The sequence below is a fragment of the Phyllostomus hastatus genome, unplaced genomic scaffold (assembly GCF_019186645.2).
Source record: "Phyllostomus hastatus isolate PE091 unplaced genomic scaffold, TTU_PhHast_1.1 phas_contig_159, whole genome shotgun sequence".
NCBI lineage: Eukaryota > Metazoa > Chordata > Mammalia > Chiroptera > Phyllostomidae > Phyllostomus > Phyllostomus hastatus.
The window spans coordinates 6,840,320-6,856,023 of NW_025333640.1; the positions used below are offsets into that span (position 1 = coordinate 6,840,320).

General features: G+C 39.2%; 1 protein-coding gene across 3 annotated transcripts in view; it reads right to left on the bottom strand.

The window, feature by feature from the left end:
• KIF13B (kinesin family member 13B) overlaps window positions 1-15,704 on the bottom strand; it is a 165,676-nt gene that overhangs the window by 59,161 nt on the left and 90,811 nt on the right. For all 3 annotated transcript variants that reach the window (XM_045831811.1, XM_045831810.1, XM_045831812.1), the window contains exons 15-22: window positions 13,962-14,048; window positions 12,363-12,553; window positions 11,385-11,595; window positions 10,316-10,478; window positions 7,598-7,744; window positions 6,319-6,468; window positions 5,901-6,029; window positions 753-923 (exon numbers count right to left, since the gene is read on the bottom strand). In XM_045831811.1, the coding sequence (XP_045687767.1) occupies window positions 753-923; window positions 5,901-6,029; window positions 6,319-6,468; window positions 7,598-7,744; window positions 10,316-10,478; window positions 11,385-11,595; window positions 12,363-12,553; window positions 13,962-14,048 (1,249 nt within the window). The remainder of the gene's footprint in view (window positions 1-752; window positions 924-5,900; window positions 6,030-6,318; window positions 6,469-7,597; window positions 7,745-10,315; window positions 10,479-11,384; window positions 11,596-12,362; window positions 12,554-13,961; window positions 14,049-15,704) is intronic.

Genomic DNA, 15,704 nt, shown 5'->3' on the forward strand with positions numbered 1-15,704 from the left:
CTTTCTCTGTCTTGATCTTTAACATACTAAAGGTATTTCTAGGTTTTAAGCGGATTAGAAAAAGGCTTCTCTCTTGAAAAAATGAGATAGCTTAACTGTGCCACAGTTAGAAAAAAGCATCTGAAATCCGACAGTCCTGGCTCTGCCAGTTACTAGCATGGGCACACGGACGTCTCTGAAGCCGGCCGCTTCTGCTGAGAAAGAGCACACTCATCAAACACAACTGCGGTGAGGACCGAATGAGAGACATTTGAGGGCCTGGAAGAGCAGTGGGTGCTCAGTAAAGTTAGTTCTTGTCCCTCTTCAGTCCTCCCTGTCTCCAAACGACTAGTTCCTTCACCTTTTCAGATGACAATTTCTCCGATAATCTAATACGAAACATGGATTCCTTCTGGGGAAGAGCACACATATGTACACATACATACACATATGTGAGTATATATACGTATTCACAAAAAAGTTAAGTTTTGATCGTGGAGGAGCTAAATGCATTGACACTTTGGTGTTTTTACCCCCCAGCTTTACTGAGACCCCCCATCCTTTACTGAGACATAACTGGCATATAATATTGTGTAAGTTTAAGGTATATTATTGATAGTGAACATTTCAGATTTTTACTACAGTACAATCCCCAGAAATGCTGATCCAAAGCACATATCGGAACAAAGCTATTCAATAAAATGGGCTTACTTTATTGTTTTGTTTTTGCTTGAGTGAATTAGACACGGGCCAGGTCTGGAAAACAAACTTACATGGCAATGATCAAAGACAACCATGCACTGAGGTTCCTTGCTAACAGGAGAGGACGAGGTATCCATTTCAGTCTCAACCATGACCGGCTCCTGCTGGTCCCAGAAGCTGTATTTGCAGAATACAGAGTGGGACAGATGCTGTGGTAATCCAGTGGCTTGGAGTATTTTAACCTGAAAGAAAAGGGAGGTTCTGTTAGTTTCTAGAAAAGTATTTCTTGGAACTTTCTGAGACACATGGACTCCAGTCCTGACTGTGTCGCACTAACTGTGGGTCTATGTTGACCACATCCCATTCACTCTGGGGCTGTATCTCTGCATCTGTGCAATGGTGACAGCAGTCATATTTAGCAAGAGGCTGACCGAGGGTGACATCCTTGACTATAAAGGTGGACATTTTAAAGCATTTATAGGCTAATGAAAAATACAAATTCTAGTTCCTTATAACATCATCATCACCATCATCATCTTATAATAATCAACTCAGAAGACAAAAGTTCTCAAACATCAATACCATTCAATGATGCAAATGTGGCTAATGGATATATCATAAAAACGCAAGATTATCAACAAGAATGATGAATGAAGAACAAAATCAGTATGTGCCAATAAACGTTAAATATTCAGAAAGAGGCAAAAAGGTTATTTGATATTTTAAAGTATAAAAAGAAACAAGGTTCTCAAGTCGAATATTACATGCTACTAGAGCATTTTGGGGAAAACAATAAAGGTATTAGGAATGTATACTTCAGAGATGTGGAGGGGTGAAGAATGATGGAGATCAAAGATGGTACACGCTGACCATTCTCTCTGCACCAACATTTAATGAATGCTTTTCCCATGCACATTTAGGGAGGAGAGACAAATTAAAACACACACACACACACACACACACACACACACACACACACGTGCCCTGGACTGCAGAAGTGTAGGATTTTGTGACAATCACGTGCAATTAGAAATACGTCTAATCAGACCCAAATGTCTCCAAAGAAATACCCATAGTAGCTTTTAAAGTAGCCAAATATTCTAAATATTTCTTTTGATAAGTAGCATCAAATTGAGTTTTTAAGCTAAAGTTTTTGCGACTTTGAATTTGTAATATTTTAAAACTCCTCCAACTATGAAGGAAACTATACCCTAAGATTAAGCTAAACAAAATTCTGATTTTATAACTGACTAGGCCAACTTTCATATGACTGGACACTGACCGTTTGTTTATTCTTCACCTGGTCACATCCTTGCACGTTGTAGAATGCACAACACTAGATCTGAGTGTGTGACAGAAATTGATACAGTTCAGCACCACAAATACAAAGGTCTTAACACTTCAGGAAGCCTTAATAATGACACAGAAAATCTCACAAAGCAAATGATTTTATTTTCTTCTACACCAGGTCCACAATGGGGAAGCAATGAATGGGAACTCCTGCTATTATCCAATTTTTCCCATGATGGCAACAAGAATTTGAAAAATCTAGACAGCAATTCCCTGAAAGACTGTGAAAGATGGATTAACAAACACATTTTATTCATCCAAACCAAATATAGTAATCTGTATTCAGCATTTAATTTTTTGTTAAAATTTTTTTAAACTATTACTTTTTCATTAAGTACTGAAAGTGCTTATTATATTCGTTAAGGTGAGGTAATGTATTTGGGAAGATTACAAGACTTTGGAGTACATAGATCTAAATAAGTATCTCTGTCACTTATTAGCGTATGTTTTTGAGCGAATTACTTAACATCTTAGTTTTCATAGGCTTAGTTTTCCTCCTAGGCAAACAGGACAGCTACCTGATAACAATGGTGTGAGGACGACCATTACCAAGGAACAAAATGAATGAAACACTACCAGGCCTTGAGCACCTCCTTGTGACTGAATTCCATCTGAAAGTCATTTTGTTTCTTAGACATTAGTTCATTTTTAAGGTCGAAATAAACAAGAAAACAAGATTTCACATACTGAGCTCTTCCCTACAGGCAACTTCTCAGGAAAGGGACAGCCAGGAATGAGGAACATCCTGATGTCTAGAACATAGGTTTTGTGCTTTTTTTGTTTTTGCCTACAGAAACCAAAAATCACCACAAGGTGTCAGAATACCACAGGCTTCATTCAGCTTGCCACTGCTAAAGGTACCAGAGCCCAGGAATGTCAGAAAACAGTGATGTCTGGAATTTTAAAAACACACTAATTGTATTTAATGTAATTTAAAATATCAATGTTAATATGTGCGATCTTTTTGTCACCCCAGAAAAATAAATCCAAACTTCTTTTATGGGCCAGTGACACTCATCACCCATGCTATCTTAAGCGTCCTCAGACTGGTTTCATTTTTTCTACCAATATTTTCTTACTGTCATATCGTTTGTTTTCCTCCTTTTATACCAAAGGCTATATTACATGTTCAGAATATGGTCTCTAAAAACTATGTTCCACTAAAAGGAATCAGGTTCCTTGGAAAATGACTGATTTCAGGTCTAGGACAGGAAGTGCCCTGATGAGATCAATTCATCATATCGAAATGCAGGAAAGCTAGCAGAGTCTGAGAGGGTTAGGGTTCTGTCAAAGGACTCCTGAACCAACTGAAGAGGCCCCACTGGCCAAAGATGGGATCATCTGAGCTTCAATACAGGCAATAAATACAATGGATAGAAACCACATCAAATATGTTTAAATCCAAGAGTTCATAATGATATTAAAGCTAAAACAACAACAAAAAAAATCTTCTTGGCTGCTTTTGGATATTAGGATGAAAACCAATGCATTAGTCTGAAAATTAGTAGATAATGGAAGAGATGAACATGTACCCTGCCTTTCCTATACAAACTGTATCTCTGGTTAGCAATACAGTTGGTAATAGAAAGATTCTTTCTATAGAAGAACTCCAGCTAACAAATGAGAGAAAGACAGCATTGTTTCTAATGCCTAATGAAGTATCTAGGTAATAAACACCAACAATTGCTAACAACCCCACAAGAGAACCAAACATAATGTGCTTTCTAATGGAAGAACACAACACTGCCTATGAAGTATCCTTACTACTCCCCTCCCCATATATCACCCGTATATCTAAGTAGCAACTTAAGGAAAATACATCTTAACATGTTAAGCAATACCTATCACTAAAATCTAGACTATGAGAGGATATAAGACAATAACCCACTTTCTATAATAAATAAATAATAAGGTAAGGGCGAATAAAAGAGACAGAGCAAGGACACACACAAGGGACAGCCTAAAGATTAACACAGATAGATTTCAGAGACACAAGTAAGACAATCAAAGAAAATGACTGGATACTTCATGATATTTAAGAAAGTATAAATTTTTATTATGACATAGTTTTACTGGATTTTTAAAAATACTTTCTTTTGAGATACTAAACTATTTATAGATAAAATATGATTTCTGGGATTCCTTCAAAATAATCCAAGGGAAGGGGTCAGCATGGAGGCAGCTCGGGTGTGTGATGGAACAGGACTGACCATGGCTCACAACTGAATGGGAACGTGCTACTTTTGTATGTTTGGTATTTTCCATTTTAAAACATCTTAAGATTTTTTAACTTTATATTTTTAAAAAGCTTTTTACTCAGGATATACTACTTTTTTTCCAGTGATATAGTACTCTTGTACCTTACTTTACTAACAGTGAACTCACGCAGCTCACCTTTCCCACCGTTGCATTTGCTGTCCATCACCTTTAAAGTGGGCCACATGGAGTCATTAACCTATGTCTCTATCTTCGATAACCCCATGCCTTAAAGGACATGTTCTAGAATCAAGTACACTACAATAAAGATTCGCCTTTTAGTGAATTAAGGATTTTCCCCCCTCCCACTAAAGTAGTTGACTTAAACATCTGAGGCCTCCTTAAATATATGCAAGAACCTGCAGAAAATAACCCAACTTTTAACAGCTTCAGCTTCCCCATACCTTGCAGCTAATGCCTACTCAGTTCTTTCATCTTTCAATATCAACTTCCACTCCATAAATCTCTGCTGAGACACAGGACTGGACCTAGGATGGATGATGAAGTGAGAGTTCAGTGTGGGCCTCCTCGACTTCACGTGTGCACGGTCTCCTTCTCACTCATACACGGGAAGTCTCAGGCTGATTTCTTTTCCTCAAAACCTTTCCAACTCTGTGATTCTCAACCAATGGCATGCTGGCCCACTGGAGTGTGTTTGAAAACGTATGAGGGATTTTTTTTCATTGTCATGAGTGACAGAGGTGGCACCACCTCTGCTGACTGAGCAGGAGTCAGAAATGCGATGACCTACCGAAAATCTGCCTAGCAATTTTCCATGAAAATACTACAGCATCCCTAGGGAGCTATTACATAACACACTCTCCTTCAAGTGCACTCTGAATCTCATTTACGCAGAAAATTTCCTCGGACCTTATCATAAGAATTAGTGAATTACCCTCCTTTTGTCCCAGAACATCTCGTCTACTCTCTCAGAGCACCAGTGGTACACAATACTGAGTCGTCTGTCCACTGTGCGTCCCCCTTACACATACCTACGAACCACACAGGTCGCTCCTGGAGGTAGGAAACCTGTCTTAGTCATTGTGTTACCTGGCCCAGTGTCTGGCAGATGAGACTCAACGCACAGTTCATGGATGGCATGCACGGGAAGAGCAGGAAGAAAAGGGGGTTGGAATTAGGGCACGACAATAGCATAAGCAAAGGCACACAGGGGAAAATGACTAAAAAGCATGTGGAAAAACAGGGTAAAGAGTGACTTACGGCAGGAGCTTAGAAACAGGACTAGGGCTGGGATAAATTTCCAGCGTCAGCAGGAATCAAGAGGCCCAAGAAAAAGAGGAAATTTGTGTGAAAAAACTTGGTTTCTCTATAAAGAAATTCCAATAAACACAAATTCATACAATTTTGGAGTGGAATGGCCCAGAGGAAAGAGGTAACTTATCCAAGGCTTCACAGAGGAAGGTAGTGGAAGTACTTGGCTAACCAGTAAGTACATTAGAACATATGATGAAAAACTAAGTACTAAAGATTTATTTAGAGACAGCTTTTTTCAAAATTTGAAAAAGAACACAATATTCATCCTTTAAAAACCCACAATCCTCAAAATCAACCACACTTCTAAGATTTTTAAATGAAATGAAACTGGGACTTACCATGCATGTCAGTTTGTTCTCAGGGGTTTCCTTATCAAAGGAGGCGTCTGTGGCGTCATCCCCGCCAGCGACCCTCTCCTCAATGTCACCACTGGTGCGCATCACCTCTACGTGCAGCCGCCCGGCCACCTGTAACAGTGAGAAGGAAAACGGATGCTTTTTCCAGAATTTCTTCTTTCTTCTGCTTTAGAGTCAAGTAATTAGGTTAATGATATATGGGAATTTAGAAGCCTAGGTTCTAAGAGTCACTTCCCCCCCAAAGTGCTTGGAATAATCACCATGAAGCAATATGAAAACACAACACAGGTGTTATCACACATACAACTATCGCTTGTTATTACTGATGAAAAACAGTAACAACGATATATTGTCAACACCCTTTCCCCTGCAGGATATGAGGCATGAAGCGAAAACGAACCTCTCCTTTCTGGTTGACAATAGGAACAGCATACTGTAACTTCACACGATAGAAGAGGGACTCAAGGAAGACGTTAGCCACACCAATGAGACTGTGGTTCTCCTGCTCATCATAGAATGGATCGGCACGCTTGAAGTACGACCGTATCACCTTTAAAGAGATTCAGAATGCACAACTTCAGAAAATCGATTAAAATAAATGAACTCAACCACTTTTTGATGCACTCTAACAAAGTCATTAAACATGGCTGAATTATCACACTGTATCTCCCCCCTCTCTTTCTCCCTCCCTCCCCCAGCTGCTCATTCCTGTTTTAGGCTATATGGTCAGCATTCTTCAACCATGAGAGAGCAATCCCAATAGTGTCATTACTTTTCTTTCTTTTAATTTTTTTAAAGATTTTATTTATTTATTTTTAGACAGAGGGGAAGGGAGGCAGAAAGAGAGGGAGAGACACATCAAGGTGTGGTTGCCTCTTGCCCGCTCCAGCTGGGGACCTGGCCACAACCCAGGCATGTGCCTTGACTGGGAATTGAACCGGCGACCCTTTGGTTCATAGGCCAGTGCTCAAGCCACTGAGACACACCAGCCAGGGCTCTTTATTTTAATTTTTTTTAAAGATGTTTGTTTATTTTTAGAGAGAGAGGAAGGAAGAGAGAGAGGGAGAGAAACATCAATGTGTGGTTGCCTCTCATGTGCCCCCTACTGGGGACCTGGACTGCAACCCAGGCATGTGCCCTGCATGAGAATCAAACTGGTGACCCTTTGGTTCACAGGCTGGCACTCAGTCCACTGAGCTACACCAGCCAGGGCTCTTTTAATTTTTAAAAATTTATTTTTCAATTACAGTTGACACGTGATACTCTACTGGTTTCAGGAGTACAACACAGTGATCATATGCCTTACTAAGTGACCACTCCAATTAGTCTGGTACCCATCTGACACCATACATAGTGATTACAGTATAGTATGCTGTACTTTACATCTCGTGAATACCTCATTACTTTTATCATTTCTTCTCCTTTATGTAAAAATCTTGTCATGAAAACATATAAAACATACATTGACTAGAAAAGGAAGATGCACAAAAAATGTTATCTTAGGGTTACTAAAATTCTTGATTAAGTAAAAAACTTAAAGGATCAAAATAAATATCCTAGAAACAGGATTACTATTTCAGAAAAAAAGAGCAATTTTTCCCTAAAATGGGCAGTCTCACTGCAAAATGCTCAGTCCCTTTGATGAGTACCCATTATGTAATTATTCTTAAATAACTTACTGGGGTATCTTCTTCACACTCCTTCCACTCCTGATAAAGGTCTCTCATATCCAACAACCTGTTGTCCAACTTTTCCAAAGACCAAATCTGCTTTCCTTTTCCTTTTCTTCTCACCTGGATCGCAGGTTCACTGAGAAGAGAGCCTCGCTGCAAAGACAGTAAAAGTGACTAAGTGACTAAAACACAGAGACACACACCATGGAAGTCAAACCTGAACGCTCTACGCCTACCAGTCCACACCAACCCAAACTGGAACTGCTATCGTTCTTTATTCTGTTAACTGCCAAGCATCCCAGAAATGTCACAAGCTTAACATAATGCCTTTATATCCAACCAACCAAAATTTAAGTTTTCATGGCAGTCGGATATAAGTTTAAATTTAAAACACAAAGGATAAGACCATGTTTAACAGGAAGTCAAAACTATTTTCTTCCAGCTGTCATATGACCAGAGATGCTGGTTGTACTAAATGCCACTGGACTGTTCACTTTAAAATGGTTAATTTTATGTTCCTGTATGTGAATTTGTGCCTCAAAAAATAGCATTTGTTGAAGTTTTCTAGCTTATAAAAGCAATGTGTTTTTCATGTAGAAAAATATTTAAACTTTTTAAAACCACAAAGTAGAAAATAAAAATGCCACTGTATATCTCTTGCAGAGAGACGTATCTATCAGCTTTCTAATCAATTTAGATTTACTGGATAAATTTATCAACTGTTATGAAATGTCTACTTAGACCTTTAGAGAATTGTGAAATACACCAATGACGCTTAGTGTCTTGCCTATAAATCATTTCCAAAAAACCAGAATTTACATAATGAAACAGACTTTAGAATTCTGAAGGTAAAAACCCACTACTGTCTCACCTAATGGCCCTTTTACCTTATATTCAGCCAGCCAGAGAACAAATACAAAAGTCTCATTACTGATCTGTGGGTAGCAGCCTTTCAGAGGGACAATACTAGAACTGGAACTAAGTGGCAATGAGCACTATGCTGCAGCACCATGACGTGGTCCTCCTGCAGATAACTACAACAGGTATTAGGGGTGGGGGGAAAGAAGAAGAAATTTCTGCCCCTTATCAAAAATCACCAGACACAGTTGAGTACAAAGTCAAGAGTAAGGACCAGAAAAAAACAGTATGTATACCATGGACAGGACATTACATGAAATAAGAGTTTTCAAGTACAAACAAAAAAAGTTTGTTGGATACAAATGCGCAAAACCCAGCCTGAGTTTAGGAGAGTACCTCCTTAAGAAATACTTCCTTGTCCAGCTCCTCTCGCTGGCCGAAATCTGAAACTACTAATCTATTAAATCAATAATAGAGGGGATTAATAGCCTTCTGTTAATAATGGCTGCTTCAACTCCAGCAACACGGGTCATCTCTACCAGCAAGACAAAACAAACAAACAAACAAGAATGCCCCGATAAACACACTATCCGGTGTCTGGGAAGAGAGAGATGCCCACAGTGGCTTGAGTCACTTCCAGGTGTTGGCCTGGCTTCCTGAAGGCAGGGTTGCTCCTTCCAACACAGCCTAAGCCAGGACACACAGAGAAGGGCTACAGTCGTGCCAACAGGGAAAAAATATCCACAGTTGTTTTTTCAACTCAGTCCTACAGGATGCAAGAAGACCCTGCTCCACTCAGTCCTCCAGAAGAAGCTGAGCCCTGTACCTTTGACCATGATTGGCCTTCCTCTAACATTTTTTATCCATGAATTCCAACTGTACCTATGGTTTGTCCTACAATACCAACAAGCAAAATAAAGTTCTAAATGAGTAAAATCTTTCAAACCACACACAGGATAGATGTTAAAAGACAAATCTCTACAAAATAATGATTACATCACATTTATAATACCTTTATTACTAAAAACATTAGGCATCATATTTGCCAGATTTATACTGTGCAAAACATTGACCTTGATACTATGATGCTATAAGAGAAAAAAAGAGGTAGTCCCTGTTATCAAATTAGAATAGACCACCCAGGAAGGGTTCATTAAAGCTTTGCTGTGTCGAAGACTGTAAGAGAAACAAACCACACAGACACTCAAATGTTTATCTGAATACAAAATTCTACCTAAGTCATCAGAACTCATGTATGAACCTGATCAAGAGTTAGAAAAGAACCTAAATATGAAAAAAAAAAAGAGTTGTTCCTGAATGGCAGAGAGATAGAAGATTTTGACAGGACTTTCCCCTACATTTTATGAAGTTTATAACATCATACCAAAAGAGATTTGTAATCTTGAATACACATGAAAAATAACTGATAAACAGTTTTTCAGAGCAATCTATTAGCAAAAAGAAAACAACATGGTTTAAGCAAAATAAAAACCTAATATGGTGGTGGCTACAGAGTGGTAACAGAATAAAGGAAAAAATCCACTTTGAGAAAACTCATCAGAAAAGACTTCTCAGAAATAATTTAAACAGATTTGAAGAAAAGTAGCTGAGTGACATAAATCGGTAGGTCTGGGTGGGGGAGTGGAGAGGATATTTCCAGTGGATGATGAACACATATGCACAAAGGCAGGGAATTAAAAGGAAGTAAATTCTACTCAACAGAGCAGGACAAGTACAAAAGAACTAGATTGGGGAGGGTCTAGATGGGGATGAGGCCAAATCCACTGGTGTTTAAATTAACACTGGTGAAATATAAAGCAGCTTTATCCAGTGACATCTGTTTTTTTCCATCAACGGCAAGCTCACCTTGCTGTTGGCATCAAGGCTGGAGGCTAGAATCTGCAGGGTTACTTTATACTCTGTTCTTTTATCCAGTTCTTCTGCAATGTAATTAGCTTCTCTCACCAACAGATTGGCTTTAACAATTTGTTCCCTCAGCCTCATCAGACTGTTATTCAGTGTTGTTTCTCTTTAAAAAAAATGGGGGGAGGGAGGAGACAGCCATCAAGCAGCACATCAGAATATTATACAGTACATGACATCTTCATGCTAAGCTGTCACCCAAGCTTTACAACTGTCTTTCACACACAGGGAATGCATCACCGACACTGACCCGTGCACGCGCTTGTATCTGGGCTAAGTTATATGCACGGGCACATGCTCCTGCAACAAAAGGGCCCTGGATTAGGGAAGTGCTTCAAAACCTTGACTCTGCATACAAATCAACAAAATCTTCAACACTGAAAAATTGAAGATTCCGACTCAGTAGGCTGGGGTGGGGCCTGAGATGCAGTATTTCTATTAATCTTTAGGTGACATAGATGCTGCCTGTGGGCAAACCAAACTTTGAAGAGCAAGAGGTTAGTTAAGTATAGTGTGTAACCATGGATAAGACATTTTAATGCAATGCTAATTAGGCAGTATAGAGACCAAACTTGCAATCTGCATCTCATTAGCACTATGCTTTGCCTACCTGAGTTAATCAGCCCAGATAACCACCTTTCTTTTTTTTCCTTTAAAAAAAAAAAGCATCTACCCAAGCTTCAGAACCTAAAGTATAATACTTTTTAGGTAAAGTATAATACTTTAATGATAGAGCATAACTTCTAAGTACAGATAACCTGTTTATTCAAATCCAAAAGCCATACAAACTGAAGACAGGGCAGCACTGAACACGGGCAGCTTTTAAATAAGTCAGCATAAATTGACAATCTCCACTTTTTCCATAAATGGTTCTTAGCTGTCTCACTCTCTTCTAATATAATTTTTTCTAAAGTAAGGTCTAGATTTCTCCACTCAGTATATCTTACCCTTGTGGGTTGAAAGGGATGAGCACATGCTTATGCAATCACTAAAGGCCCCAGGCACCACCTACCTGTCTTCGGCCCACTGTCTCAGGCGCTGCTGAGCACTGGGGGAGTGGAAAGAAAACCTGTCCACGCTACGGCAGTTCTGCTTCTCAGGAGACAGCCTCCTGCGCAGCTGCTCCAGCTCATGCTCGTACATGAGCCTCTGGCGCTCCAGCGCCGATCGCTTTTCTTCTTCGTGCTGCTGTTCCAGGCTGTTCAATATTGACTGCATTGGATCTAAGTGAGATTTTCATAAAAAGGTAAATAATGAACAAAAGGTAAACTATACAACACGATATACTTCAAAGGTTCTTCTACAACGTTGTTTGTCATCCTAATAAAAATAAGATCTTTAAAGAGTTTGGGATAAACCTAGCTTTCTTTGCTCCCAATTACTTACCTGTTCTGTATGATATGTGCCAAACTATCTTTCTTACAGAAAAAGCAGGTCTAGTATGTGTTCCACACATAACCCAAGATGTAGTTAATGCTGCTGAAATCCACTACAATCATGACCCAATGATGATCAAGTTTCAAACCTGAGAAATTCTATCAGTGAGAACAAAGTTTGCAGTGACTTGTATATCAAGGTAGAAAGAAGGCAAGTTTTTATAAACATAACAAATTAAAGCCAAAGACACGAAAGAATAGAGTACAGAGAACAACCTAATTAATTTTTTTTTGTTAACATTTAAAGCATGTCAGTCATAGACACTTTTAAACTCTCCATCAACTTTAAAAGAAAGAGACCAAAGGGATGGTTACCAGAAGGAAGGGGATGGGTGAAAAGGGGGATACAGTTAATAATATTGTGATAAGTTTACAAGGTGACAGATGATTACTGGAATTAGTGGGGTGATCATACTGTGAAGTGTAAACATGTTGAATCACTATATTGTACACCTGAAACTAATATAAGCAATATAAGATAGTATACCAACTATACTAACATAAAAAATAAATTTAATTTTAAAAAAGATTCTGAAACACGCAACAGGTCTCACCGTTATTAGCCAGAGCCTTCATGGTGACCTCCATCTGCGCGTACTCGTAGTTGAAGTTGACCTCACTGGACACCTCGCTGGAGGAGTCCCCGTCTACGTCCAGCTGCTCAGAACTGGCGTCGTTCTTCATGGAGGTGTCTTGGTCCTCATTCTCTCGGTCTGCTTTCTTTTTCTTCTTAGGCAAATTCAATCTTGGGGAAAAAAGATTATTTTTAAAATGAAGATATACACATTTATTTCATTCATTAAATACTGGCACTTTCTAGATGCCAAGGGGATGTCATGTAAATATAGGGCAATTAGTGGACTCAGTTTACATTCCAGCAGTAGAAATAAAAGACATACGCAAGAGCAAATAGTTGCGGCAGAGAGGATGACACAAGGCCCTGTGACTGGTACAAGCCGGGAACAGTCATAATGAAACAACACAGGACACAAAATGTGCACAGCAGAAGCTGTGAGGGGTAATGCTGAAAAGATCAACTTAACCCAAACTAGGAAGGCCCTGAATACTAAGCCAAGCAATTTACACTTGATTTAGTTTGAGAAAGAAAAAACTGCAAATATTTCCCCCACACTTTGCACCCCTCCACCCTCTCCCTTCAGTCATCAAAACATCAGCTGCCCTGCGAGCAGAGGATCTCCGTGAGTTCTGAGAACGTCAGTGTGATATCTGAAACACAGTGACAGGAAGAGAAATGGACTAGAATTTTACTCTTATACAATATCCAGCCCGCCTTTCCCTGCCAACACAACACGAATTTTGTATGAGAAGCAACATGTGCAGTCCCAGGCTGATTATTTCTTTCTCAGCCTCCCTCTCAGCCAGGCAGCAAATTCCAGCGAATGAGACCGAAGGGGAAGGCTACTGGGGACACGCAGAAGACTTCCGGAGCGCTGTGGCCTTCTTCAGGCCATAGGGAAACATCGTGACCATGACAAGACTTCTGCCACACAGTTTTGGGGGGCTCAGCCAATGCCAACAACCATCTTCCTTTGGATTTCTCATGTTGTCAAAGAAATAAACTGCCAACTTAAGTCACTACAGTCAAGTTTGCTGTTACTGGCAGCAAAAAAAAAAAAAAAACTACAAACCTTTCTTATGAATAAGGAAACTAAAACCACTGCTTTTCCTATTTCAAAAAAAACCCCCTAACAAATAAAAAGATAAGCATGTCAGAAAAAAAATTAATGAATTTATATACCAGATGGCATAACAATCATCTTCCACTGAGAAATAAAAAGGAAAAATGTCTCAGTGAACTCGGTATTTTTCCTGAGTGCATCGTTCACATTCCCTTGGGCTCAAACCATAGAGTGAACAAACATATACACAGGGTGGGGCAAAAGTAGGTTTATACTTGTTCTTACGGAAAATAATAATAATATAGGAATAAACCCTGTTTTGTGTACTCACAATTGTAAACCTACTTTTGCCCCAACCTATATAAGTATATAATTATGGCACATATAGCAAATATATACATACATTAACATATATAATATTTGTGGAGCTATGTTCATTTTTCAATACATATTCCTCTATTTTAGAGTACAACCATCAACCACCTGCTGTGAGAGCCTTGAGTCACGTCATACCTGAAGAAGTGGTTGTTGCCCCACAGTATCCTGTCCCCGTGGTGCAGCTGCACAGGGTTGGACACAGAGGAGCCGTTCACAAACGTCCTGTGGGGAGAAGAGGTCTGACATGTAAACAGTGGTTATTATGCTGTCTCCTTTAACTCTCCACAGAGACCCCATTACTAGGAAAAACTGAATAATCAACTCCCCAAAATAAAACCTGCCCTTGGTGAATTTTATTATTCATATCTACTTCTTTGTTAATTTACCTAAAATGCTTATGGTACTAAGTATAATAATTATCCTGTTTATCAAAGTTCTGAATTTGGTATATAACATAGTAAGAAGTATGGAACCATTAGAGCCAATAACAGAAAGACGGTAACAGTATGCGTTACAACTAAAACAAGTACGTCCAATATCAAGCATAAAAAGAGTCAGTCAACCAACTGGACTCCAGATCTACAGACACCAGTAATAAGAAATGAGACCAATGTCCAAGTCTTCTGCCACTGGCCATAGTAAAATGTCCATACACGGTCAATACACAGAAGATTTGCCAGGCCAACTTGACTGCTTATCTTGACAATGGAGTTCAACAGAAGAAATGGTGGGTAGAAAAATGTTCAACGAAGAATTGGGAGAGGGCAGGAAGTAAACAGAAAATTATTCTTACCACTACAATACTGATATTCCTGGAATACCAGCGTCATCACGCCTCTCTCCTGCTGAGTAACTCATTTGCTTAGATACAGGATAAAGGTCAAGTTCTTTAACTTGACATTAAAGGTCCAAAAAAGGAAACCCCATACTCTGGTTTCTCTTCTGATCATATAAATCTTTTGCCTTTTACAAAAAAAGGAAGTCCTCTTTATTTCCTCCTTTCCCTCTTCTACTGAACTCTCAACTTCAGCAAAAACAAACAAAAACAACCTTTATGTTCTGTCCACTAAACATGACTGACTCTTCCTCCAAAGCTAGCTTCATACCAGTCCTACAAACTGAGATAGGGTTCCCATTCCTCTCCAGTCCCCCAAGTCCTGCTCAGCTCTGTACTGACAATGAGCCTGATTTGGTTTCTACTTCCTGTGAGAGGCTGCTCATCACTCCAGCCTATAGTAGCTTACTTTCCTTAAGTTTCTAATGCACTTCCCCTGCATTATATTGTCACTTATTTTTTCATATGTGCATACACACAAAGTCTGACTCTTTGGCTAGATATCACTTACCTGGTGGTTTTTTAAACCTAAGAATAATTGGTCTTTATACTGCTATCATCTGATTATTCAAAGCACAGGCTCAGAAAATACAGTCATGACAAGAAGGGACCAATTAAAATGAGCAGATTTTAGCCTTTATGATCTAGATTCCTTAAATCCAATGAGAAATTTAATTCAAGGCACACACATACATAGCCTTATTTTAAAAAGCTACAGCAGTTAAGCCATGATTAGTAAATAAAAGCATGAATATAATAACAGTTCTCAAAGCACATTCTGTGCAGGTCCCCAGGGAACAAAGCTATTTTTATAAGGCTCACCTACCCTTTTTCACTGCGTTGACATTTGTACTGACAATGAGCAAAACTGCTAGTGTTTCAGCACAAACCAAGGCAGCGGCACCAAAATACACCAGTAGTCACAGGCTCGTTCACCGCCACACCCTCACAATTGAAAACGAGTTCTGTCTGTGAATGTCCTTGATAGAGCAGAACAACCGTAATGTGTATCACATCTTCACCCTTGAGTGCACAACCTTTTA